Below are 26,193 nucleotides of genomic sequence, written 5' to 3' on the forward strand. Positions count from 1 at the left end.
ACAATAACTAAAACCAACTTTTTCTCCCCATATGTACATAGCAGTTTTAATCACTCAAAACGGATTTATTACTAACTGGTAAAAGCTTTATACGATAGTCAAGTGTGTATAGTAAGGTTGAGTTTGTGTTTAGTGTCTGTAACCATAGACACACAGGTTATTATAATACTAACATGTAAGATGAATAGAGTGTAAAAAGCCATTTTCCCTCTTTTTACCCTATGTAAATTTCATTCGGTCATTTCTATTTCTCACATGCTGTCTCAGCGGATGTGGATTTGTAAAGAACACCAAGAGTCCGTGCTGTAGATTATCTTTCATTTTAATTGAACATTAATTACATGATATACATAGTGTTTCATTGAAACAAGAGGGTAACACTGGCGGGCAAAGCCCTCTTTGCTCCTGAGGTCAAGAGATGGCTGACGTACTCTCCAACCAAGATGTGTGAAAAAAGAACAGTTTACTGATGCAGGTTTGTAGTCGGGGCTCAAAAACAATCAAGTGACTTCCACGTGTAAGACAGTTTTTAAAGAACAAACACACAGTTCAGTCAGTCGTAATGGAGTTAAACAACTGAAACTCCACCGTATGAGAGTAAACTTAATGTTACAAATTCAGCTTGGGGTTTTTTCAAATCTTTGACAGGCCCATTGCATTACTGTAAAAAAAAAGTTTAAAGCAAAATATATGTACAACTAACATAATAGATTATATATACATATATATACATACACTACTATATAAATATAGTAAAATAGATAAAATTACATTGATCTGACGGTCTTCCATAAATAGACAATAATAGTTCGACGATGTGTTAAGTTAGTGTTGGAAGCATAGTGCATCGCCAGATGTCAGCCTCTCGACTTAACGAGATACTGTTCTTACGAAACATTTTGAAAGCATAAAACTGTGCGACCATACTTAAAAACACACCATATTTTGTGACAGAAGCTCCCCTTCGCCCTCTCCGATGTGTTAAAGAGCCCACTATACTTCTAGGTTGTTTTTCGTTGCAAGTTTAACAGGTATTACAACCACTGCATGTGGTCAAATTCAAAGTATTCTCCCATAAAGAAAAAAATTCAGTTTCAGCAACCTCCCGATGAGGAGGAGGCCCTGGGGCTTTTGTGGCCTTTCGGGTCTTGAAACAGTAGTGTCGTCGCTGTGCGTGCTAATCCAACAAGATCTTCAGCAGGTTATGAAGAGTGAGTACAGTTTTAAAAGAGTCCTCTTGGGACATACTTTGCAGCTTCCAGTGTCAAAAGGCTTCGGGTCCTGTTGACCTATGATGAGCTTTACAAGGACAACAGACACTATAGGCAAGGTCTCAAAACCTTCGTACGAATACTGAACAGGCGATATAGTAGGCCTTGTCTGTGAAGGCTGACGAGTGTGCTGAACAGTAAGTGCTTTCTTTTTTTTTAAATTACAAAGATACTTTACAAATACATTTTTTGTGTGAATGTAAAAAGAAGAAACCAATGTTGGAAGGAGCACAGTCGTCCTTGAAGAGGTTAAATGTTCAAGTCTGTTGCCTCTTGTCACGCTTTGGGAGATTCACATACTATTCACAGCAGGATTAGTGGATGCTCAGCCGCGAGGTCACAGCCACACACACACACACACACACACACACACACACACACACACACACACACAACGTAATACTGTATCTGAGTGTAAGCTACGTTTTGAGCTCTAGGACTACATCATCTCTGTTCTGAGGCACCTTCACATAATTGATCTCAGCTGTACCATAACTACAAAAACAAAAAACAAAAAAAATCGTAAAGTGTAAAAACAAGCAAAAACAACAAAGAAAAACTGACGATATAAAGCAAACAAAATACCATCTTTGTGGCCTATAAAAGCGTAATGTACAAAGTTCGGATACATTCTCTCGGAATGGCATGGTCTGTTGCTCAGGAAGTCAAAGCAGAGCATCGCGTGAGTTCTTGTTTTTTTGTTTCTATACAGTAGGTTAGGATCTTCATTGGTCGCACACTTTCAGCAGAGGTGGAGCTTTACTGTCCGTTGGCTTCCGTGTTGGCCGAGGGATTGTTGATCCAGTCCAGCATGATGAGGGTCATGCTGCCGAACATGACAATGAAGCCGCACAGGAGGAATGCCAAGGCCTGAAAGGAGGAAGCAGTTTCACATGAATTCCAACAGTCTTTGAATGGTTGTTCTCTAACATGTGTGTAGGTCTTAGGATGTAACTCCTTACCCCGATCTTTTGCACAGACATCATGGATTCCTTCTTGACCAATTTGATGTAGAAAGCTGACGGCAGGATGAAGATAAGCATAGCAGCAGCAGAAGCGCCTGTGGGAGGGAGAGAGAGAGAGAAAGTGGACATTTTAGTTTCGATATCTTTTTGAGATGCATTTCATGGCAATATCATACACGTTACCACAGAAAGACACCCACCGATGAAGCCAAAGATGTCCCTGATAGTAGGGACCATGATGACTAGAGTATTGGTGCCAATAAGCAAAACCACGGTGATGATGGTGTGGCGGATCCAACTGAAGTCCCTACCAGGGCACAGGAGGTGGTTGACAGAGGTACGGATCTGTAAAGACAAAACGAGAGGTCACATCACATGACAACGCCAAATATCACGGATATGTCCGGAGCTGGGCTCGGGATTACGGACACTTACAGGGAAGAGCACCACGGGGACGGTGAGGGTGACGGCGGTCAGCACAGCCAGACGGACGATCAGCAGCACCACATCAACACTGTAGACCTTAGAGTAGGTGTGCAGCAGCTCGGGCCCCACACGCGCTGTGTGGACAGAAAGAACAGACATTAGACTTGATTCAAAGCAAAAAACGGCAGGTGAAAACCCCTTAAAGTTTTTAGTATTGTCTCTCCCAGTGACTTTAGTCCAAGTCTTCCCCCCCTAGGAAGCCCCCTTAGTGCATTGTAACTTGCATTTCCAGTCCCCCCCCCCACTGTCCCAGCTCACAAACACTCTGACACTATCTGTGTCTGTACTCAAATGACCCCTGCAGCTATTATCTATAAAAGCAGCTACTGCTTTTTTGTAGCGAGCAAAACAAACTGCCCTCTTCATCAGCCTCCAATGTGAAAGGCTGGGCGCCATCTGGCCAATCAGCATTAAGTATCAGTTACAACTCCTACTCATTGATTTTATTTTCACCTCCTGCTGCTTTCCCGGGACTTTCTAGCGGCATCTGCCTAGTCCTGCCAGGGAGCAATCCTCCAAAAAATGGGCTGCAACAGATGTCATAAGGATTTCTCAATCTCTACTCGTCAAACCAGTACTGCCCCAATATCAGGCTTTGATCTGTTCTGGTTTCTGAGGAAGTCTTTGCTCACTGTGCTCTTGTATAACCAGTTTGATGTTCCAGGAAAATATCTGCATGTTCACTCAGGCGTTTGACATGACAAACAGGGACCCTGGCACAATGGTCAGCTGCATCAGGTGGGCGTTTTCACAGTCTTGCATAACAGGCCTTGAGTCCTGGCCTGAGTTTTTTTTTATTCTACATGGGATACACTATTTAATTTGGATCAGGAAGTATCTTTGAATGATTGATCCTCTGTAATTGAGTACATTGACTCCTTGTAACCTCACACTGATGATTAACTGAATTAACAATTTGGATCTTTGGTTGTCCTCAAAATTAACTGCCTCCCGAAATTAAAAGTTGCTTTTTTTTACTCAGACTCACAGTTGAAGGTCAGATATCCGAAGAGTGCAGCCAGCAGGTACATGATGAACATGGCCAGGAAGGACACGTTGGCGACGCCCTGCATCTTTCTGCGGGAACGGCTGTTTGAGCGAAAGAGAGAAAAAGGTTGTTGCATTAATCCTTGTTTTTTGTTTTTTTGCAGAAAGTGGGAAAATGCTGATAAGAGTGCAGCTGTGGCCTGTAGTTTGGGTTAAACACTCACTCTTTGAGCTCCTCGTACATGGGCAGGATGGCGGGGTGGCACACGAAGGCGAAGGTCAGAATGGGAACAGCGTAGACAGTCTAAGGGAAACATTACACAACCATTACATATGTTTTTACTACTACTGGAGTAGTCATTTCTACTCCCTGTACGTTTGCCTGTCAAAGAGCCTCACCTGTGAATTGAAGACAAAGTATTTGGGTGTGCATGCGTCCTCGGTGTAGTTTACAGCGGTGGTGTTGAGGTGGGGCACGGTCATGTTCAGGAATTCTCTCATTGTTTCGTTCAGAGCTTTGTCGTCTATGGGCAGAGGGCACGGGATCTGGAACTTCTTGATTATCACCTGGACGACAAGACAACGGATTTTATAGATTTTCAGACTGAATCCTATTTTTTAAGTGATGAGAAGGGGATCTACACATATGATGGAACAACTAAACATTATTCTCTGACTAAGACTCATCTGTCACAACAATGTCTCTCACATGTGACAAAGACGCTATGCAGGATGTGTGTGAGTGTGTGTGTGTGCGTAAAAATGAGGAAACTCACCACAATCACAAAGAACACCATGCAGAGTAGGGACAGGCCACTGGTGTAACCAAGGTAACCTAAGAGTGGGGGGGGGGGGAGGAACAAAACATGAGCTTCTATTTTAAAGCAGTGGAAACCTAAATCCTATTTAGAAATGCTTCCTATTTAACAACACAGACAGACATACAGACAGCTTACCCAAGTTCCTGAGCAGCGACAGGGGCAGGATAATGACAAGTGTCACTAGCAGCACCAGGTAATCTCCGTTAGTGTACCATTCACTGGAACGGAAGAGAAAAAAAAGAGAACAGCGACTTCAGTGATGCAGTGGCTCAGGAGGAAACCGCAAAAGACATGTTGAAAAAAACATGGCCACACAACACCATGAATATTACTGTATATATTAACAGGAGCTTTGATCAAATTTGCAGTCGTCTTTTGGAGAAACACACAAGACTCAGCACCACGAGCAAAGTAACTATCTCTAAAACCGACAAAACTAAGCAAATCTCTTTTATCTGCAGCTTCAGCTCTGATCAAACCTCCCTGCTGCCGCCCTGACACATCTTGACAAGCTTTCGTGAAAATCTGTGTGTTAGCTGACACAAACCAGCCGGTGTGAGATGACTGCATCGCTCACAGAAATAGATTTTACGAAGCAGCACAGAGGAGCCGAACCACATCAACTTTAAAAAACTTGAACAGAGGTCGCAGTGAGCTCATCCGGCGCTCTGTCTCGATGCAGCACCGGCTGCACGTTCTAAAAGGGCTCTTTGAAACGAGCACATGGTGACCGAGGACTGTCCATCCCTTTAAAGAACAGCCACACTGCCCGAACCCCCCAGCCCTCCTCTCTCCACTCTAACAAAAGGACAAAGGCAGCGCTTCACCTTCTCTGGTACTCAGCTCTTGAAAAACAACTGGCAGCCATTTTGCTCGATGTGCCACTTCACCCTGAGTGTGTCTGCGAGCGGTTCCTGTTTCCCTTTATTCATCTCATTGAAAACACTTGATCTGTCGTTCCGAACGCCAACACACAGCTTTCTAACGGGTCAATTGTTTCTCGTTCGAGTGTGGACCCTGCAAACATCCCATCTGGTCGCCATGTTGTCATGTCAGTTTATATCATTTATATCAGGCAAAATAAAGGTTTTGCTGCAGGAGTTTGATGTGTATGTGACTGTTTTTTTGTCAGTTCTGCTATTTACAACCAAAAGCAACACACTGTAATACTCTAAATAATACAGGTTGTTAAGATACTGAAAGTTGAAGCTACTCTTTGGTGTTTCAGCGTTTTGATGAGTGGGTCCAAGTTTTGGAAAGATAACTTTTGTTTGCTTACACGAAAACTCGCCTCTGCACCTTTAGCCATGTAACTTAAAGCAATTTGGTCTGTTAGAACTGTGCACAGGACCCCTGGTTTCCAGCCTTTCAGGATGTGATCGTAGTTGTGATCAAATGTGTTTGGATACTTACTCATTTTTGGATCCCAGAAAGGATTCGATGACGAGGGGCAGCTCATATTTGACGATGAAGAGGTAGGTTGACATGGCTGTAAAGAGAAAAACTGTTAGTTAGTATTTTTCTCTCTCAAATTAGCCAAGAGAAGGGAAGTCTGTGACAAAAATAGTAATGTCTAATATTTGGTCAGGGCCTGAGTTGTTCCATGGGAAGACAAAAAAAATCTGGCACATACTTGTGGAATGACTCAGGTTATTACTGGAAGGAACTCTACATTCCAAAACACAAGCTGGTTTTCATCCGCCAAGATTTGTTTTGCTTTCAGTTAGTTATTTATTTTTTTACCCCATGAACAAACCCACAGTGGATAAATATAGTAAAGTAATTCAGCTGTAGTTACATAAGACTTAAAATAACGTGTCTTTGATGTTTTTAAATGCTACATTTGTCTCTCACCTCCAATGTTCTGCATGGTGATGGAGATGGAAGCAGCGAATTTGCCTGGAAGTCCGAAGGCTTTGTAGCCCAACTTCTCATACACCAGTGCACCTTTGAAAAGACATCAAAGATTTAGCATTGAAAGAAATGAGAAGAAGCTATTAGGAAGTTCTTTTACATTAATATCTAACCAACTCACCTCCTTCATTGGCCGTTTTCAGCAGCAAATGGACAGAATACAGAGAAAAGATGGCAACTGCCACAAGGAGGATCCTGTAAACAGAGGAGAAAGATCCTCAGCTTAATGTTCACTCCCACTCAAGGCAGAAATGACGAGGAACGAAAACTGAAAAATTGATGACAAACTATAGAGCAAGAGTGGCCAGTTCCCCAAGCTATTGACGAAGAGGTACAAAGAAAGATCCAACAGCCTGCACAGTTTCTGAACCACAGCCGTTCCACAAAGCTGCATTTCCTCGCACTTTGGCTGTTTGATCGGCAGAGGACCTTGAAGGCAGCGTGGGTCTACGCAGATTCTGTTACTCACATGCAGCATCAGCAAAGGGTCGCAAAGGGCAAAAGGTTTCCCTGTACGGGATCCTCTTAGCGTCCTCGGGATGCTGCAGAGCCGAGAGTATTAATAGTGCAGGTGAAAATTAATCTGAGGGCCATTTGAGACCTGCGCTGTAAAGACGCAGTATTTCCTCTCAGCATGTGGCCGCCCAGCTGCTTTCAGCCCTCGCCCGCCTGCCTCTGGCATCATAATCATTAATAACTTATTACTTTGTGCACAGAGACTGAACAAATATATGCTTTAGATGACCTTTTATGGCGAGGCAGTTTTTTTTTGTTTTTTTTTGGCAGTTTGGCGAGAGGTTAGTTCCTTTTTTTGTAAGTGTAATTGCTATTAAAAGAAGCATCACAGAGCATTTGGAAATGCAAGCCAGGGAGATATAGTGCAGTTACTAACACTTCCAGCTACATCAGCTACACATTTGATGCTTTGCTCTTTGTAATCAGCCTTTTTCAGTGGATTCAGGGCTCTGATTAGTCAGCTGCTGGATGACACACCCTGCTCCATTCATGAACTTATCTGCGTTTATGTAACTCTGGCCCTAATGCTACGGGATTAGCTCGGCTAAGCTGCTTCCCCTGCCACTCCCTGCAGTTGTAAACTGACGCACGCCAAAACTGCAATTTGTTGACAGCCTAAAGTGGCCTCTTCCTCAGTGCAGATTCTCGTGTTCGACATCCTGTTTTTCGCTGTAGAAAACACCTTGGTGTTGTTTTTCAGCTGCTTGTGCTGAGTGCTTTGGGTTTGATGTCAATGACAGTAAGCTGCTTAGGAAGCAGAGCTACGAGATGCTGTCTGTGTGCTAATAAAACCTTGGGGCTCTTTAGACAGTTGTACACCGAGTAGCCAACAGATGGAGCTTTCATTAATAAAGAGTGCTTCTGTTTTTCCACCCTAAACACTTTTTTTCCCACTTTTATCTACAGCAAACATGATAGCGAATACTTCAACAGTGGTGGCAAGAATCTAACTCTAAACTTTCAACCCTGTTTTAATCTGCAATACAGGGTCAAGCAGCTCCAGAAAACACACACACACACACACACAATGCTGGCAGGAAAAGTAGCTCTGCAAACCTACGGAACGTCATGACCCGAGACCTTGATGCAACAGACAAAACCACACCTGCATATGAATGAAAACCGCACCTGTGTCAGGTGGTGGTGGAAATTCACCCTGTTATGTGACTGCATTCCAACTTCAGCAACTTGCAGGTAACTTGTCTCTTTAGAACCCAGCATGTACAATCTGTGTGCAAACATGTACTTACACAAATAAGGCGATGCCAGTGTTGGCCATAGCGTAGGAAAGACCCAGGATCCCACTACCCATGATGGCGTTGCCCAGGTTAAAGACGGACATGCCGAAGGAAGCAGTGCCCTGGTGCTGTTGGGGGCAGTAGAAGATGAGCAATTAGGAAAACATGAAGACGTCCAGAGGAGATACAGTAAATGAGTTGGGGGTTAAGAGCAGCTCTTACATATTCAGTCTCATACTTCTTCTTGTCCAGGTTGTGTTCAGGGAGGAATTTCTGACTCTCCGCCTCTATATCACTGTGTAGGCTTTAAGCGAAAAGGAACAGACAGTAAGTTAGAGAAAGGATCATCGCAGCCGATGTAGAAATGGTTTCATTTTGACTTAAAACAATCATTTCTGTTCAGTGTGTTCAGCCTATTTTGCTGCCAGCCTCACCTGCCCAGTGGGACCTTCTTAGGAAAGTCTGGGTAATAATCTTGGGGAGAGATGTCACTCATTTCAGTTTCACCACTGTTCTGTGACATTCTGAAATTTTTAGAACAGAAACAAAAGCATTATTATTAATATTATTATTATTAGTTTTACGCATTTATGCTCTGTCATGTCCACCCAACTAACTGTGCGCGTTCACTTTCCCTTTATAAAAATTTGCAAAAAAAAAAAAAAATAGCGAACGGACGCGCGCCTCAGCCCGCATCGTGAATCTCCGATCATGTGACTTTCCTTTACAGGGATGAAGCTGTAGAACCGGGGGGGGGGGGGCGTGACGCACACCGGCAGTGGAAAAATACCAGACCGGCGTCCACCCCAGTTCTCATCACCTCATCCTCTCTCTTGATGCTGAATGACAAAAAAAAAAAGCCGCAGTATGCACCAGATTGTGCGCACGTTTCCTGTCGAAATCATTTGAAAAGTGAAATGAAAACATCGACTGAAAGCGTCTCTTTCCTCCACAGATTCCAGTTGCTAATGAAGCAGAGTGATGTGACACTGGAGCTAAACTCCATGTGGCCATTCTACATCTGACATCCCTATTTTTATATGTTAACACGGGTTTAGATCGAGTGTGAGACCTTCTTTGGACAGTGTCTCGGCGGTACACATGGAGATACACAGACCGCAGATCCCTTCACTAACAGTATGGAAACAGTGACACATGTCCCTTTGTGTTCAAACAGCCTCACCCGCCCAATAGGACGTTCAGTGGACCGTTGTGGTAAATGAAACCCTTGCTGTTGGGGCTGCTGCTGTTCTCTTAGGGAGCTTTGGCACGTCTGTCATTTCAGACCTGAGAAAAGCACAAATTCAACATCTAAATACATTACAGCTGTTTCATTTTGGCTGACAAGTCCACACATGTAGATCCACCCAGAGCCCCGAAAGGCGTAACCCCCCATTTACATGACCGGCTCCAAAGGAAACAATGGCACGTGTCCTCCTTGTATGGACACGGCTCTATTTTGCGCCCGAACTTGGGTTTAGATTAGATTTTCTTTGCCATTACGCACAGCCACACAGTTTTACGCTTCTTCCTTTTCACTTTGGTTGTGAATAATTGTGTGTGTGGCAGTGACAGCCCGTCTCTGCAGCATCACTGTCACTCTGCTTCATTATTTATTTATTTGGAAGTGAAAAAAAAAACAAGCAAACAAACACAAAAAAACGCTTCTGGCCTTTTTTGGATCGAACATTTCTAAATGATTTATGCAGAGCCACAAATATGTCAAATATGACAGGAGATATTGACCAAAAGCCCCAAATGTCGGTAATTGTGCGGTTTCTTATTGTCATTCAAAGTACAAATTAAAGACAGATAAAGAGCTACACATGTAACATAAAATAAAAAATCCTGCCTTCTAAAATCTCCCACATTCGAACACTATGCCACCCACATCCGGTAAATGATGAAACAAGCCGGCATTCTTACCTTATAACGGTGGGGCAAGACACCTGTAAAGTCCTTCTCGTTATATAATGAAAGAGCAAAAATATCCGGACGACTTCTTTACTAAATCCGACCAAATCCTTGAGTGTATTTCGGTGATTTAAATTAAATATGAGCCGAATGAAAAATGAATGGATCGGCCTGTTATCAGAGAGGATGCGGCTCAAAACGCACAATGAAACAGTTCAAGTAACAAAACACTAATGGATTCTGAGGATACGTTCTGAGAATAAAGGAACCGGCAGTAATAAACAAAAACCCAAAAAAAAAACAACAAAATGATTCTATAGATTTATTGATGAATAAAAAGCAAATGCCCGGAGATCGCGTGCGCTCGACAGGAAGATCACGCTCTGATGGAGGAGGGGTGAGGCGCAGCCCTTATAAAGATGTGCATTGCATCAGCCGCGAAGCAGAAGGAGGAGGAGCATCCTCAGCAGTGTGGCAACTGCATCTGTATACAAACACATCAAACACCACGAGTTGGGAGGAATCCTCCTCTCCAGTGGCCGCGATAACGGAAAATCACAACAGCAAAGCGCTGTGAGATAGTGACAAGGGACATGGGACACAACACAGACACAGAAAGCTCTAATTCTGTAGTACTGTCTGCAGTGGACCCGATGTGATCCCTGAGGACATGATAAGAGATGTCCCTGAGATGAGCACTTTAAAGTTTATTTACTGTATATGAAGTTATAAGGTTGTAGTAATAGTCCTAGGGTGCAGTGAGGTCAGATGTACCACAACAGTTGGACACAGGATTCTTTAGCTTTTTCTCTGGAGGGTCTTGAACACTCTTGGCCCTGTTTTACCCATTACGTCTGTGCACAGCCGACCTGACTACACACCCACAGATACACACTTGCCGTGTTTTGAAGCTAAAGTGAGTGGGGGCATCTGTCAGTCCAGTTCAGAGTGTGATGTGAGTGGGAGCTGAGCTTCAAAGCAGACCTCCCCTGTCCGAGGGAGATTACGCACAATCTCCACCATGTGACTTCACGTATCCTGATCCCAATTTACACAGTTGGCTCCTCTCTGCAGATCAGGTGTGTGTCTGTGAGTAAAATCCTCCATAGGCCTGATTTATTATTAATGCTGGAAGGACAGGCCTTTATCTCTTATCTATTACCTGACCTCTCATTCCCCATGTTTGACGCATGAGGAAATACTTCCTTTTGTTGCAAGTGCTGCTATTACTGCTATTTACTAAACGGAAACTCTTGTGAATGTGTCCTATTTCCACAACCCTTCTCGCCACTACATTAGAAATACTACTACTATGGCTAAAATATGATCATTACTTCAACTACTTGTACTGTGTGGTTTTAATACAAATCACGGAAGTACTTTACCAGTTCCAAAAGCAAACTTCCAGTCAATGCAAAATGCACAATTTCACTCCATGCAGTTAATCATTTGTTACCATAATTATTGATTTATGTGGCAGCCGGTAACTAAGGAAGTTATTTTAACTCCCTCATGGTTGTGTTTTGATAATAATAATTTGTGTGTACAGTGCGTGTAAAGTAGCAGAAAGTAGAAATAAATAGGTTGCATTTAAGTACAGTACTGAAGTAAAAGTAAAAAAGTCACTTTCAGTTCCTTCTACTATTATCGAAGCCACTAGACTTGTACCTGTGTAGCTACTTGTACAACTTTTGTTATTACACTCTATTCAAGAATAGGATATATTTTAACTCTTCCATCGCTAATTAACAACAGTAGTAATAACATTAATTCTCTCCACTCAAAGGTAACAGAGTTTCAGCCTGTTTCTTCAGCAGTTTAAACCTGAACTGGGGTTGAAATATCAGCAGCTGGACACATTATGCAACGTCATTTTGCTTTTAGACCCTGAACGTTCATGGCCTCACGTGCATTAGCTTTAGCTTTGTGATTTTTGTGACACGAGTTGTAATTAGACGCATCCCACAGCTGAACGGATGTTAATGACAGTGAAGCATGTGTTGGTATAAACAGATCCACAGTACGTTTGTCATGTAGCTACTTGTTGGGAAGGCATCAGGTTTCGGTTGGGTTTTAAATGTAGTACTTTCTTTCCACTTTAAAACAGAACAAAATAACACAAACTCTGGTCAAAATAACATTTAGTTTATGCTCTGCCCAGATTTAGAGATGAGATGCACTTTTATTGTGTAACCATATTTAAAATCTTCATATTCAATCTATCCATGTCGAAAAAGAGACGGCTGCCACAAATGATGAACAAACAAAGAGAAATGAGTAATTCAAAAGGCTACACATGCACGAGTTAAAGGATGGTTCTGTTGATTGTCTCACTCGCTGTTCCTCATAATCTCTCTCTCTCTTCTATATTGTGCATTCCTCCGCCCTCAGTCACACATGAGTACGTTTGTGGTTGTATGAGCCTTTGTTTGGGGCTTTGGCTCGACACAGCAGCCCTAAGACGGATCAGGAAAGTGCAGCTGGGTCAGGGGGTGCAGGATGGGACACAGCCTGACCACTGGTGCCCATTGTGCCCCCATCAACGCAGATGCACAAACAGAAAAATACAAATATACACAATATTTACTGTGATGTGGCTGAGATCTGCCCTGGGGTGTGGCGTGGTTAGGATGGCCAGGATGGGCTCGGTCCGGTGGTTGAAAAGAAAAATGGAGGCTGAAACAACCTGTCTAATTTCACACCTACTTCTCCATGTAGTGATTCCCTTTAGTTTAGAACTTCCCTTTAGTTTTATTACTTCAAACTTATCCCTGCTACTAACAATACTGACTTTGTCATGTGGCGTCTCGTAAGTACCTCGAGAGCCTACTCTGAGAAGTTTAAGGAACAAGTCTTTCATTGTAACGCTGTCTGGATATTTTAAAAATGCCTGCACCGAGCCTTTGTACCGTGCGGCGCATTCTTCTTTCCGCCATAACTCGGCCGTGCAACAAATTTATGTAGGCATTTGAACGCATGTGTGTATCAAGGCTCATCTTAAAATAAATGCAAGTAGAATTTTTCTGCCCACACATTTGAGGAAAGCAGTGCGAGCAGGAGACCTACAGTCCATGTCTGCAAGTGCACTTAGTTTTGCTGCTCTGGCTGTTGGTAGATAATAACTGATTTTGTCACCAGTACTGATAAAGTAACAACTTGTCAAGAAAGGAAACCACACTACATGAGAAAAAGGAAGATGAGAGATGCTGTCACGGAAACTTAAACGACATCTTCAGCTTTTCAGCCTTTAAACATCCTCGCTCCACTCAACCTGTTAACAATGCTTCTTCAATGCTTTGTTTCGAGCTGTTTCTTCAAAGTCCGAGTCACTGATTTATACTTTTGCACGGTGGGAACAACGCCATCTAAACTTTGCTATTTGCACCCAAACATAAGTCCAAGTCGTCCTCCATGGACTGTCATGCTATTTTATGAGTGAAACACTGCTTGGTTGCACTCTAGGAAACAAGTGGTACCTGTCAGCAAAAGTCCCGGATTTAGCTTCACTGAGTGCTCAACCCTTGTTAACACAAGTTCATTGTGAAGTGAATTTCCTCCCGTTCTTGGTGACGCTGAAACGAGAACATGATCAATATTTACATGCCAGGCTGGTTAGAACTTCATGACTGACGTGGTTTGTTTAATCTTGTTTCATTGTGGTTTCTGTAGCTGCTATACACCCGTATCCCACACCCCTCCCTCAAATTACACACGTAATTATCTAGAGGTTTTATCACTTTTTAGTACAGTGAGTGAAAGACACTGGTTGCACGCTTCTCCCTCTAAGAATGACACTAATATGGTTTTTAAGTTAATGTAAAACTTGTCACTTGTAGGTTTAAAAAAAACGTACCATGATTGTACCCAATCACCCCTACAGTTAATCACCTCCTCGACTTTCTTATGTAAGTCCACATAAGCCAAATGGAAACCTCTCAGGACCCCACATTTAAGTGTGCCAGTCTCCCACTAAGCCCCCCCTCCTGTGTCCAGGCCAGATCAATAACACGACCACTCCCCACAAGCCCCTCTCCCCCACGGCCTGTACTTATTAACTTTTCATTTACCCCGACTTTAGACCAGGGATTTTATTCCTCCTCAACCCTTTTCACCCTGTGCTCACTGTGCATGTTCTTGGAACAGTTAACCTCCAAGGAGGATCTTTATTACAATATGGACGAACACCGCGTCCATCCTGTATTAGGAAAATAAAGGTTGTTGGGTTTTGATTCATTGGCTCCATGTGTGAACCAAAGGAAGGTCAAACAGCTGAGGGGCAACAATGTTATTTTCCATTAACAGAGAGGAGTAGGGGATAAACCGGGATAGAGACACTAATGGATGGAGTTAAAATGGCCTTTTGGATCATGATGAGCAGCCAAAAGTATATACATTTGTTCCCGTGGAGGTGGAAATCAGAGCAGATTTTAAAATAATCCGAAAAAACATTTAGATTGAATAATGAGAAATAAGAACTGTTCATTTCACTTTAACATTCCTCCTTAATGCACGTGTCCAAGCGTGTGTGTTCGTCTCTTAATGATGGACACTGAGTGCATGAATGCAGCCGCCATTTGACGCTGGTGACACAAAAGAGACTAGTGTCCATCAGACTGAAAAGAAAACACATCGCCAAAGAGGAAGTGAGATATTTTTTAGAAACCTTGTCATGTCGCTCATATACACACACACTTCTACACATTCACACAGAGGCATAGTTGATCCTGATCGGACATGAGGTCTGTGGCAGGATCAGAGTCCCTACGTAAACACTCCTTAGCTAAACATGACCTCCTCACTCCCAGGGTCCAACAGCCATCACCAGAGTCTCTATACTGTTTGTACTGAGCTCCAGTAGATTTGCATCAAATGTCAAAATCCCAGTTTCATTGTTCCGACAGGTTCCCATGCAGTCTCCATCCCACCCCAGTGTTAGCTCAAATATTAGTGTATGCACTGTAAAGCACACGAGGAAGTAGGAAAAAAAAAACATTCTTATGCCTTTTTTTTTTTTTTTTTTTTTTTTTTTTTTACACTAATAATATTGTTTTGGTTCAACTTAAGTATCCACCACTTGATAACAAATTATTGTAAAAGAAACTGTAAAAACATTTAAAAAGAGGCCAGTGTCCATCAGGACAACACTTGCCTAAAACTAAGGGATCGTGTGAGAAGCCGGTGAGAGATCGAGTCCTTGTTGCCTCACGGGGGACTTCTGCTGGTGGATATTGTTGCCCGTAAGACCTTCAGAGCCGGAGAAAAGAAACAACCAGTGACTCTGTGTGTATCAGAGGAGAGGTGTGGTTGTCACCCTCTAAGACAATCGGGGAGTCAGGGTGATGGTCCAAACCCGTCGGGCAATGTCATGCGGTCGTTGAGCCGCCATTGGTGGCTCTTTAGTCGACTCAGCTTGCAGAACAAGCTGTGGTCCTTGTCAGTGAGAGAGACCACTCTGATTAGCTGCTCATCTTAGCCAATCAGTGCACGAGAAGCAAAACAGTGAAGTGAAGTCAAGCAAAATCAAGCAAATGACACACGTGCACAGCCATTGTGTTGAGGTACCCCCTTTTGGCCCTGATGAGGAGGATGATGAATTTTTAACATCATACACCACATCATCACTTTCGGCTTCCATTCCAGGGTTTTCATTGTGCTACAGTAAAAGCCCTGTGCTTCGATCACTGAAGCAAACAGGGACCTTTAGCGTTCAGGCTACATGACTGCACAAAGCCGTACTTTTTGATGTCTTGTGAATGAGAACAGACTGGGTGACATGAGGCGACAAAGCTAGTTAGGTGTTTCCCTCCTTTCCAGTGAGGTGAAGCCTGCCTAGATACCAGCTAGCATCTTCATTCCAGATGTATGAGTCTGGTTTGATCAACTGGCAAAAATCCAATTGCAGCTTTCTACATGAGTTATTAATTTTTGCTTTTCAAATGTCTAGATCTACCAGAGCATCTTTTGATTCTCGAGTATTACCTTGGTAATCCTCTTAGTGGTGGTAATGTGGTTTAGCGGGCGCATTCTTTATGACCGTAGCACAAATGTGCGGGGGGGGGGGGGTCACGTTAGCCTTAGGAACCCCACACGGGAGGGGAGGGCCGCTCCTCTCGCTTTCTGAAAACTTTCCACCCAGGATGGACCTCAGTCAGCCCTGTGAACCCGCTGACTCCTTGTTTGACGTGTTTTTACATTGAGAGGCAGAGGGTGAACAGACAGACAGAGGGATGAGAAACATGTCAAAGGTGACGCTAAAACATCGGAAACCTTGAAACGTATTTCTCTACTTTTCAGCTTCGTGCAATTTCCATAAAACTGCACACATAAAATGATTTGATCTGCTGTAAAGATCAGTTGACTCTACAAATGCTTTCCATTGTGACAGCTCCCATATTGCAGTCGCTATTTAATGATATGATTCGTGTTATAATCCATGCACTACAGTTTTCAAGAGCAAAAATAAGGAGTTTTTTGTAAAGAAACAAGCACAATTATGGCTTTGTAATGCAGCACATGATTGTGTGATACTGACACCTGGCATCACGAGCATATTTTGCCTGACAAAGGCGTACAACTGGGAAGTTAGTTATCTCAGTTTCACTACTCGCACAGCTCCAGCTGTTCTGGCTTCGTGGGGCAGCAATTTGTGTTTGTGTATTTGTGCATGATATGGTAGCTCTTAAAACACAAATCAAGTCCAGTGTCTCACACCACCAGCTGGGGGGAACGTAGGAAAAAAGGGGGCATATAGAGGTAATTTGGTTCACCGTGCGGGGTAAAGTTAGGGCGCTGTTGTGGTGCAGGAATTAATGGTGCTGCAGCAACTGAGAGGATTTGAAGGATGTGCACGCGCACACACACACACACACACACACACAGTTAGACACACAGCTCATGAGGCTCGTTATTGAAAAGCCTGAATCCGTGCTACAGCAGACACAGAGACACAAAAGCCCAGTGGCACAGTGACAGGCCGACTCATGATTGTCATTAGGCTTCATTTTTAGACCGCAGGCCTTATCGTGTCGAGTGTTTTATCGGACTGTTCTTACTGCTGTTGTGCGGGGATGTTGAATAAACACGTGAATAGCAAAAGGTCATTGTTCTTGTTTGTGCTCATTTTGTATTGTTGTGTCTTTGGCACAAAGACAGCGAAGACTTCGACTAACCATCACGATGTTATCTTTGGGCACCCGCTGTAACAGCAGAAGGTACAGTATGAAATTGTATATTTAGCCACACGACGGTCATCTTTAGACACGTTAAGTCTCTGATGCTGATATGAATGTTACTAAATGCTTCATTTGTTGTAGCTTAGATTTGTACAGGTCAGTGTAGATGAGAAATTTTGAAATGAACACATTTTCTAAATGGTAATTATCAAAAAAACCCAAAACAAATCTAATGTGTTTCGGAGGAACATTTCTCACATAGCTGCTGAGTGAGTAACACAGCGTGATTAAAACATGACAGCCTCCAACATCCTGTCTGGTTTCTGTGTATCTGTGTCTCTCTATAGTAAAGTCCCCTCTACACAGGAAACCTTAAAAAAATGCCTTTGCTGTGACGATTTCCTGTCTGCAGCTGAAGGTGACAAAAGTGCAAAGAGGGTTGTAAATGTCAGGAAGAGGCGGCGCCGTGAAGCATCGTCCACAGTACGACAATGTTCTAGTAACGTCCAGAAACACTATGGAATACAACCGGCGTCCGTTTTGTTATGTAATTCTTCAAAAAAATACCCCGAAGACCCTAATTCACCAACAGTAAAGGAGCAACCTCCAAACTAAAAGCAAAATGTGCTTCCTTTTGAACTGCTGCAGGGTGAAATGTGCAGTATTTTAAATGAAATAAAATCAAATTAACAGTTGTTTTCAGTGCATGTATGACCAACCTGTAACCATTTGTGCCCCACCACCAACAGGGGGATTTAACATGACTATAAATAGGATATCTGTAAATAAACTCCCCCAGCCCACTCACCGTTTTAAAAATAATGCCACAGCCTTACAGGGAAAACTGATGTAATGATGAAAAGTTCTTACAAAAGCTCCAGGGAGTTTATGATGAGATGTCGAGGTTAAAAGTTGAGCAGAGGTTAAGGTTGTCACAGTCATTTAAATTTAAAACATTCAAGTGTCTGAGTTACATATAAAAATGCTAGTTATCAATTTAAAAAAAAAAAAATCATGGTGATAGCAGGTAACACTTAAAAACTATGTTTGCTATATGTCAATTTTTAAGTATTTTTTTGATTTCATAACAAGACCATGTCTTTGATAGTCTTGAAAATTATTAAAACGAGCCGTGTAGTAAACATTACTCTTCTGAATCCTCTCTTGCCAGCAAATGCCAGCGGAGGCAACAGACGCTGCTCCCTGAATAACATGGTTCGCGGTCTTTGCTTTTGATGTAGTGAAACTCAAAGTCAGAATTGCATCAGCCTGCATGTACCTCACTAATATTTGCTCAGTGTTTTGGCAAACTAGGTTTAATACAGTTTAGTGTGTCCTTTATGTGTATTAACACCATTTCTTCCTTTGCTGCATCTGGATTGTTTTAAGTTGGCATCATGTAAAACAATAAGTAAATGGTTGTTGGCTTCTTCACCCACTAATTAGAAAAGCTGTTTTTAACTCAAGCACTCAAGCGAAAACTTCCCCCAGCGCTATTGTATCGGTTACTTTTCCAGCTCCACTTGTCCAACTAGTAGGTGCTAGTTTTATAAGTAAATGACCTCTTACTCTTAAAACTGAAGGCTCCCCGTGAGTTTGCACACCTGGTATTCAGCCAAGATATAACCATTGGTTACTTCCGCAGGTAATAACAAGCTTTAATAATCACAGTGTGTACTTTGGTTTTGTTGACTCATGAGCTGTGACGCCATCCGTCTAAATGAGGGAATTGAGCGATCATCCCACATACTTTGAATTTATTGGGTGTTGTTTCCTTTTCACTTGTTCCTGGTCCTTCAGGAAGTCAAAGGCCTGTGTCCATTTTGGATTGTTGCTTAACACGTCAAGTTAAGGCCTCAAGTTAATTGTATGTAAACTTTTGACCTTTCAAAGCAGAAATGTTGCAGCGAGATGTTTGGATGCTTCAGGGCCTACGAGGGAAAACTGTGCTGCTCACAGGTGTCTTCCCTTTGTCTCCTGAGAAATGTGTCAAGGACACTAAGATAAGAACTGAGCCACTAACCCAGTGATCAGTGGACAACCTGCTTTACTATTTAAGTCTCTGAAGTGAAATGTAGTTCGACATTATATGTGTTTTCATTTAGTACAAACAGCCATCTATAATATGAAATATGAGTTTCCTTAGTAATGTCCATCTGAATTTGTCATGTATGCATGGATGTATGTAAAATATGCTTTGAGTTATTAAGTGATATGATTTTTTTACATTTTTTTAAATCCAGGATAGATTCACTAAGAGGCCTTGTGTGACCCAGGAGCAGTTGGAATTCCCCCCTTTATACCAAAGTGTACTAAATAAAATTCCACTTGGGAGGTTGGGAGTGATTTTCCAAAGCCAGTTTTATTATAATAAATAATCCGGACTTTCTTTGCAACAAGTATAAATTAGCATAAAAATAGTTCTTGCTTTTTGAAGCACATCCAAACCTGAATAAATCTGTCAGTGTACAGATGTAATTATGTTTGCCATTAAAACCTGCAATTAGCGGTTTTTGGAGCTCATATGAAGCTAAACAAAGGTTTTAATGTCATCATCATTGTCTTTTTTTCCCCCCATCTTTGAAGCTTGGTCGTGGTAAGAGACATTTGATGCGTTTTATTTTTGACAATGACATACGGTTTAATTATTCTAGCTTTATTCTAGCTTTAATTTTACATAGTTGGATTCATTGTCTGTTCTTGGCCATTTAAAAAATAAAATTTTAATGAAAGTGCTTGAAGTATGATGAGTAATATACTCAAAAGGTTTGTTTCTGTTGAGTCATGCCTGCTCATTACCGTCACATTTTCACAAGTCATGTCTGTTGCCAAAAGCTGCCTGGCCTGCAGTAACACTGTATTGGCAAATTCCATCAGCAGATCTCACAGGACCTGCATGACTTATTAGCATAAGTTTGCAGATGATATCATTTTTGTACCTCTGTTGGACAGTTTATGAATACACTGATTGTTTTCAGGCGTTCCCTTTGTTACTTTGTGGCTTTATGTTCATTGAATTTTAAGGGTCTAAGTGTAAAGACAGTTGATGTGAGTCTGTGGCTGAGTGAGAAACAGGTGCTGAGGAGGAGGTCTGCAGTCTGTGGCACAGTTATGTAACATACACAGGACCAGAAATATATATTTGACCACTGCAAAACTGATTTTCATATTTAAGGCTTAACCCATAAAAGATGTGATTTAGTCTGAACTCTACAGTCCCTATTTGTCTGTGAGCTCTTTTAGATCCAAGTAAGTTATCCCGTGAATTCAGGGTCGACACAGCAGATCATTGTCCACATGTTGATTTTATTTTTTTCCCCCAATACATTTTATAGCTATAAATATAAAACTGTTCCCTGTCTGGCCACAAATAATTATCACTAGAATTGATTCGAAGGCTTTGCAATATATCTTGAAACTTCAGGGTGGTGAGTAAACAATTTGCTTTACTGTCCAGTGGGAAAAAATAAATCATAATCATGGCTTCCTAATGACAAAAAGAGCTATTATAAGGAATGATGATAAAAACGTTAAGCCTAATACCCCACAACACAAGCGTGATGTGTTTCATAAGCTTAATTGAACAAAGGTTTCTTGATTTTCTATTTTAGTGCACTGCCATAAATGTAATTTAAACAATACTAATTGTTGTTTCTTGCTCCTAATATCCCAATTTAAGATCGCTGTCATTAATTGATGTTGGTTCCTTATTGATACCAAGTGCAATATAATACGAGACATTTGTCCCCAGTTCACTGACTGCCAGAGCTACTTATTGATAGAACAGTTCCATCAAAGATGCTGCTACAAAGGTGTGATGAACTGCAAGTCTTTCAAAAAAGCCAAACCCAACAGACTTTTAGCCTGCACTCAAACAGGCCTCTATGTAGAGTAAATTCCTGCAAATACTCAGGAGCTTATAGGTTTGAACATTCCTTTGTATAGCCTACATTACTGCATTTATCGAATTAGCCGGATTCAAGAGAATGGCATTTTAATGAACAACTAACTTTTGGATAAGCCTTGTAACCCATTTAAAAGAGGGCACTGAATGTGAGGTGTTAGTGTTGGAGGAATGGAGAAATGCTCATACAATGAATAAATCAAATCAAAAACCAAACAAACTTTTCTATTCCAGCATGTACCAAAGGACTCTACATGACATAACTCATCAAAGAATGCTCAACAGGAATTTAGGTAAAGGAAATACTAATAGTGTTGATAAGAAGTGGCTATGCAGGTTATATTAATATATAACCTTCATATTTGGATCCATTAGCCTCATTATCGTAGTTTACAGTTAAACCCGTGTGTGCACACGTTGTGGGTGAGCACGAGTAGCAGAGATGAAGAGTGGGCTACCGAAGTGTGGCAAACTCACTTGTTGCTAATGTTCAATCTCCGATATTAATAGTTTCCTAAGTTTTATTCTCGTATTACAAAATAACCTCAACTTGTTTTTGTCTGGATTCTATACAGATAAGTAGAAAAACAGCCTATGATTTACTCAGACAACACTAACGTGAGCAAATATTATTTTAGTATACCATGGTCTACATCACCAAAGACTTTAGACAAAGCTATTAACAAAGTTGGACAGCTCTGGTTCCTATAGCTACAATCATTACCTTCATTGCAGCAGTAGTAATAGTTTTCTGCTTCCCGAATTCACACAAATAATTGAAGAAATTCAACATGTTACTCGTTTCAGTGTTTAAAAAAATATACAGAATTAAATTTCATTGTCCCACCAACACACCATAAAAAACATACAGTTACTGGGAAATAAAGTAACAGTTACTTTATTTTGACATGACAAGAGCCGTGTAAACATTCCCTCCCAGTACTGTACTATGATAATGAAAAACAAATAAGGAGAATAAACAGGACAAAAGTGTGTGGAGGGGAAAGGGCCCCTGGATACACAAGTGCTTCTCTTAAAAGAAGAGTTTGTTCTTACAAAAATTGTTCATGTTTAACAATTTCCCTGGGTGAAATCACCAGTTTAAAAAAGAGGTTTATGTGAATCATGTTTTAGATTTTGGAGTAAACAGAGGATGATGCTGACTACAATGGTTTCCAAAGAAAAGACTACAAAGTTGAGTCTGAACTCCACAAGCACCTTTAATCTTTGCATTTAACAGATTACCAATCGTGAATACGGTAGTTGTCAACCACACCCGTAGTTGTGTTGTAAGGAGCTTTCTGAGATTCATGCTGAGTCAAAACAGTTTTTAAGAGGATTCAGTCAACCCCGAAGGAAATGCAGCACATGATTGTGAGCATTTGACAACAAACACAGACGGTAAAAGAACAGAAAATACAGCTGTCATTCACAATGAGCCGTTTTTGTTGTGTGGTCTGGTAAATTTAATTTAAAGTATGATGACAAAGTGAGTTGCTGTGTTGCATGATATATTCCATATTGACCCCTGTCTGAATCTCCTGGCCCCACTTGTACAATAACTTACATATTTCCTCCTGGCTGGGACAGTTTCTCTTATGGAAAGAACACAACTAAGCCTTTTTAAATGACAGCTGTGCATTCTCACCAAATCCCCTCCATCTTGGAATTCTTCCACTTATTGTTTTTGCATTAAAAAGATTTAATATTATCTCCGTTCTTTTGCTATTTTATGAAATCCAGCACTGTCTGGAGAAGCCTAAAGATAATATAAACTTATATAATATAATATTATTATTATTATTATTATGAACCCTATCATCAATTATATGTAACCACTTCTCCGGTTCAGCTGCCATTGGGCCAGAGGTGGGGGACAACCTGACAGGTCTATCTGAGGGTCATTACAATTAAACATTTACATTTTCTCACTGAGATTAAGGAAGATAAGTTTTGTGTGATGTTTTTTTTTTTATCTCTATGAAATTACTAGTCTAAATATAAACATTGCTTGTCTGTTCAACGCAGCACGTTATCAAAAATACGTTGACTCTATTATTATAAGAACTACGACTTTAAAATTGTAAACTTTTTACATTTATATACAAAATATTAGGAGGGAAGAGAGAGAGAGAGGTTATAGTATTTGTAACATTAACTCACGAGAGCCAGTTATGTTCAACACATATAGGAGTAAAATTACTCCAGGAACAGACAGATGCTAGTAAAACCAAAAGTTGGACACATAACTGCCATCAGGTCAACATTCTTCTGTCCTTTTCTGGACTAATTTACTTTTGACTCCTTAAGAACGTATTTGACAATGTAAAAATTCCCCATATTACCTCATAGTTTATTTAAATCAAAGTATGTAAAAGTAAACTTATTATCAAAATATCGTTAAAAATTACATTATTATAACGGATTCATTGATAAGTTCTACTACCTTTACGACTTGCATTTGAGTGTTGAAGGCACAGTTTTGCCACACAGATCATCAGGAACTAAAAGGCTTCTGAACACACATTAAATTCTTATTTTGAAATTTGTTAGTTTAAACACAGTGATTAAATACAAATTTGAAAATAATTCGTAAATTTGCTTCGTTTCATCTTCAACCGTTGTCTTATGTCTTTCACATGCTGATAGACTACAGCCAAGAGGGTTGTGAAAAGTACTGGTTCTTCCGTTTACTGTAAATACTTTTGGCAAGAGCTCAGTGTTAGAAAGCTGTCTCAGTATTTTTGCACAATTATGCTAGGAAATGAGATATTTCCTAATACAAACCAACCCCCAGCAATGACCTTTGAACTGTACTGTTCTGACACTGTTTATTTTCAGCACAAGTTGACTGATCGGAAACGTTTTCACATCGCCGCCTTGTATCATTAAGGAGTTATTTCACAGTCATTTTCTATTTGTGGAACAATACATTTTATTACAAGCTTCACTTTTCGTAACATAGGCAATGATGTCGTTTTAAAGAAAAAGCAAAAACACAATGCATTTGATGAAATTATGCATTGAAACATTTAATTCAACTGTGTGACTTTGAGTACTTATGTTCAGAAAACTGAACTGTGATTAGAGCTTGTCATGCAGTGCATGTGTGAACCCTTGTAAGAATGGGCTTAGCTTTGAGTCTTAAGCCATTGTTGATGTCAATGCTAACTGACACGGGTATAAGGTTTAAGGGCTGATTGGGATATCATTTGTTTTTTAAGGTATTATGATCATTACCCCAGTTAATTTGGCCAATTTTGGTTTGACGGTTGAACCAACACAAATGTCGGTTTGAGATTTCATGGATATCCGTCAAAACCCTGTTGGATCTTCATAGTTGTAGAGATGTAGACTAGTGATGGACTGACCAGAGGTTTCATGTTTCCTAGTAAACTGGAGAAGATCTTTTTTTTTTTTTTTACGTTTGATATAATCAAGGGTAAATGTTGAAGCTGCTGCTGTTTGTTCATGTGAACACAGGAACAGAATCTCCCTGCATGTTAGCTCAGGGCAACAGAGGGGAGAACAAAACACCTGGAGAGAGAACATTCACTGTCACACCTTTGCCAACAATCAACAACACACACAGACACACAAATGCAGTTTTTTCTGCCAAATACATTTATTTTCTAACACAGTGTGAGAAGAACACAAAGCTGAAAATGTCCTTGTTTGAAATTGATTCCAAGCCAAGTTGTGCATAGTAGCACAGGCAGGAGACTGACTGCAACACCTGCACATCTAACATATAGTGCACTTATGATTATACGGTTGTTATTTTTTTGACTTTTTGAAATGTCTCGGTTTGCTTTCCTCTTCCGAGCTTCTAACACCAGTGTTACATTTGAGGAATGACCTTCTGCAATGTTACACTCTGACACACCGTCTACCGAGCTGCCCTGAAGGCCACTGTGAGGCCAGAATCAAGATTACCTTCTGTGTGTGTGTTAAGTGTGTGTCCTCAGCTGGCAGTGGTTACACTCTCACACCAGAATGTGGTTTCTGTCACCGTGTTGCCATCTTTGCCACTGCGTGCGCGTAACACCGCGCCTACGAGTGCGACATACCAAATCAAACAGCAACCTCTACTTTCTGACACTCAAGAGAGACGGGGCAGCTCCCATGTACCTGAGAGAAGCTGACCTGAGTCAGACCCCACACTCAGTGTACTGTCTAATACCACAGTGAAGACAATGTTTTGCTAAAATAGTGAGTTCTTGTGACTCGACTCCACTGTTTAGATTCTCTCTCCTTCGAGCCTGAAGGTTACGGTGTTGTGACATTACGCTGTGTGTGCTTATGTGTGTATGTCTTGAGAAGTGTTGTGGGTGTCACATGGTCACAACATACCACTTTGTGTTCTAGTGCTGACACTTCTGTAAAAGTAAAAATAGGTCACCATCTTCTGTGTGTGTGTGATTTTAAATGTATCTATCTTATCTTTTAACTTAACTTTACCCTGAATTTTTGGTGCTGAGCCCTGACAAGCTTGTATTTCTGTGTAAAGTTAACTAAACCGTGTGATGTTATGATGAGACATGCACAGGCAGGTACGATTATTCCCATGGTGTCAAGTCGTGGTGCTTCTGGGGCGTCCAATAGAGATGCAGACCGCTACCTGTTGTGTCTATACGGGAAACCAAAGGACATAATAATCGTAAATATTTGATGCCTGGGGAGGCGTCAATAACTGACGCTGTGGAATGAGTCTGTTTTGGACTGTGACTGTGTTAATGGATGCAGGATTCTGCTCTCAGAGGAGCCGTTAGCCTTCGAACCAGCAGGCTGAACTGAACTAATGTTCAGGCAGGCACAATTTCAGAAATAACAGCAGACAAACAACACACACACAGGCAAACACACACACACACTTGTGACTTGACTCAGCTGATATGGAGATGAATTTGTGTTTCTATTTAATATATATAATATTAACTTTAAAACATCTGTATTGCACTTTTATGGGTTTTTTTTAAATCTTTTATTTGATTGCATCTTTTGT

General features: G+C 41.2%; 1 protein-coding gene across 1 annotated transcript; it reads right to left on the bottom strand.

Moving 5' to 3' along the window:
* Nucleotides 1-304: 304 nt before the first annotated feature.
* slc38a2 (solute carrier family 38 member 2) lies at nt 305-10,503 on the bottom strand. The gene is made up of 16 exons (XM_067490821.1): nt 10,125-10,503; nt 8,633-8,722; nt 8,421-8,502; nt 8,211-8,326; nt 6,566-6,639; nt 6,385-6,477; nt 5,944-6,019; nt 4,666-4,748; nt 4,486-4,544; nt 4,109-4,276; nt 3,934-4,013; nt 3,711-3,811; nt 2,672-2,796; nt 2,437-2,581; nt 2,234-2,331; nt 305-2,141 (listed from the first exon to the last, which is right to left on the bottom strand). Exons 2-16 carry the CDS (start codon nt 8,719-8,721, stop codon nt 2,031-2,033), a joined length of 1,500 nt encoding a protein of 499 aa, XP_067346922.1. The 5' UTR covers nt 8,722; nt 10,125-10,503; the 3' UTR covers nt 305-2,030.
* Between the last annotated feature and the right edge of the window lie 15,690 nt (nt 10,504-26,193).

This window comes from Channa argus, chromosome 21 (genome assembly GCF_033026475.1).
Source record: "Channa argus isolate prfri chromosome 21, Channa argus male v1.0, whole genome shotgun sequence".
NCBI classification, from domain to species: domain Eukaryota; kingdom Metazoa; phylum Chordata; class Actinopteri; order Anabantiformes; family Channidae; genus Channa; species Channa argus.

Coding starts and splice junctions, on each gene's coding strand:
- slc38a2 (XM_067490821.1), bottom strand. CDS start 8,721: ATGTCACAGAACAGTGGTGAAACTGAAATGAGTGACATCTCTCCCCAA. Junction 6,020..6,384: donor CACCATGCAGAACATTGGAG/GTGAGAGACAAA, acceptor TTCTCTTTACAG/CCATGTCAACCTACCTCTTC. Junction 2,142..2,233: donor TGTCTGTGCAAAAGATCGGG/GTAAGGAGTTAC, acceptor TCCTCCTTTCAG/GCCTTGGCATTCCTCCTGTG.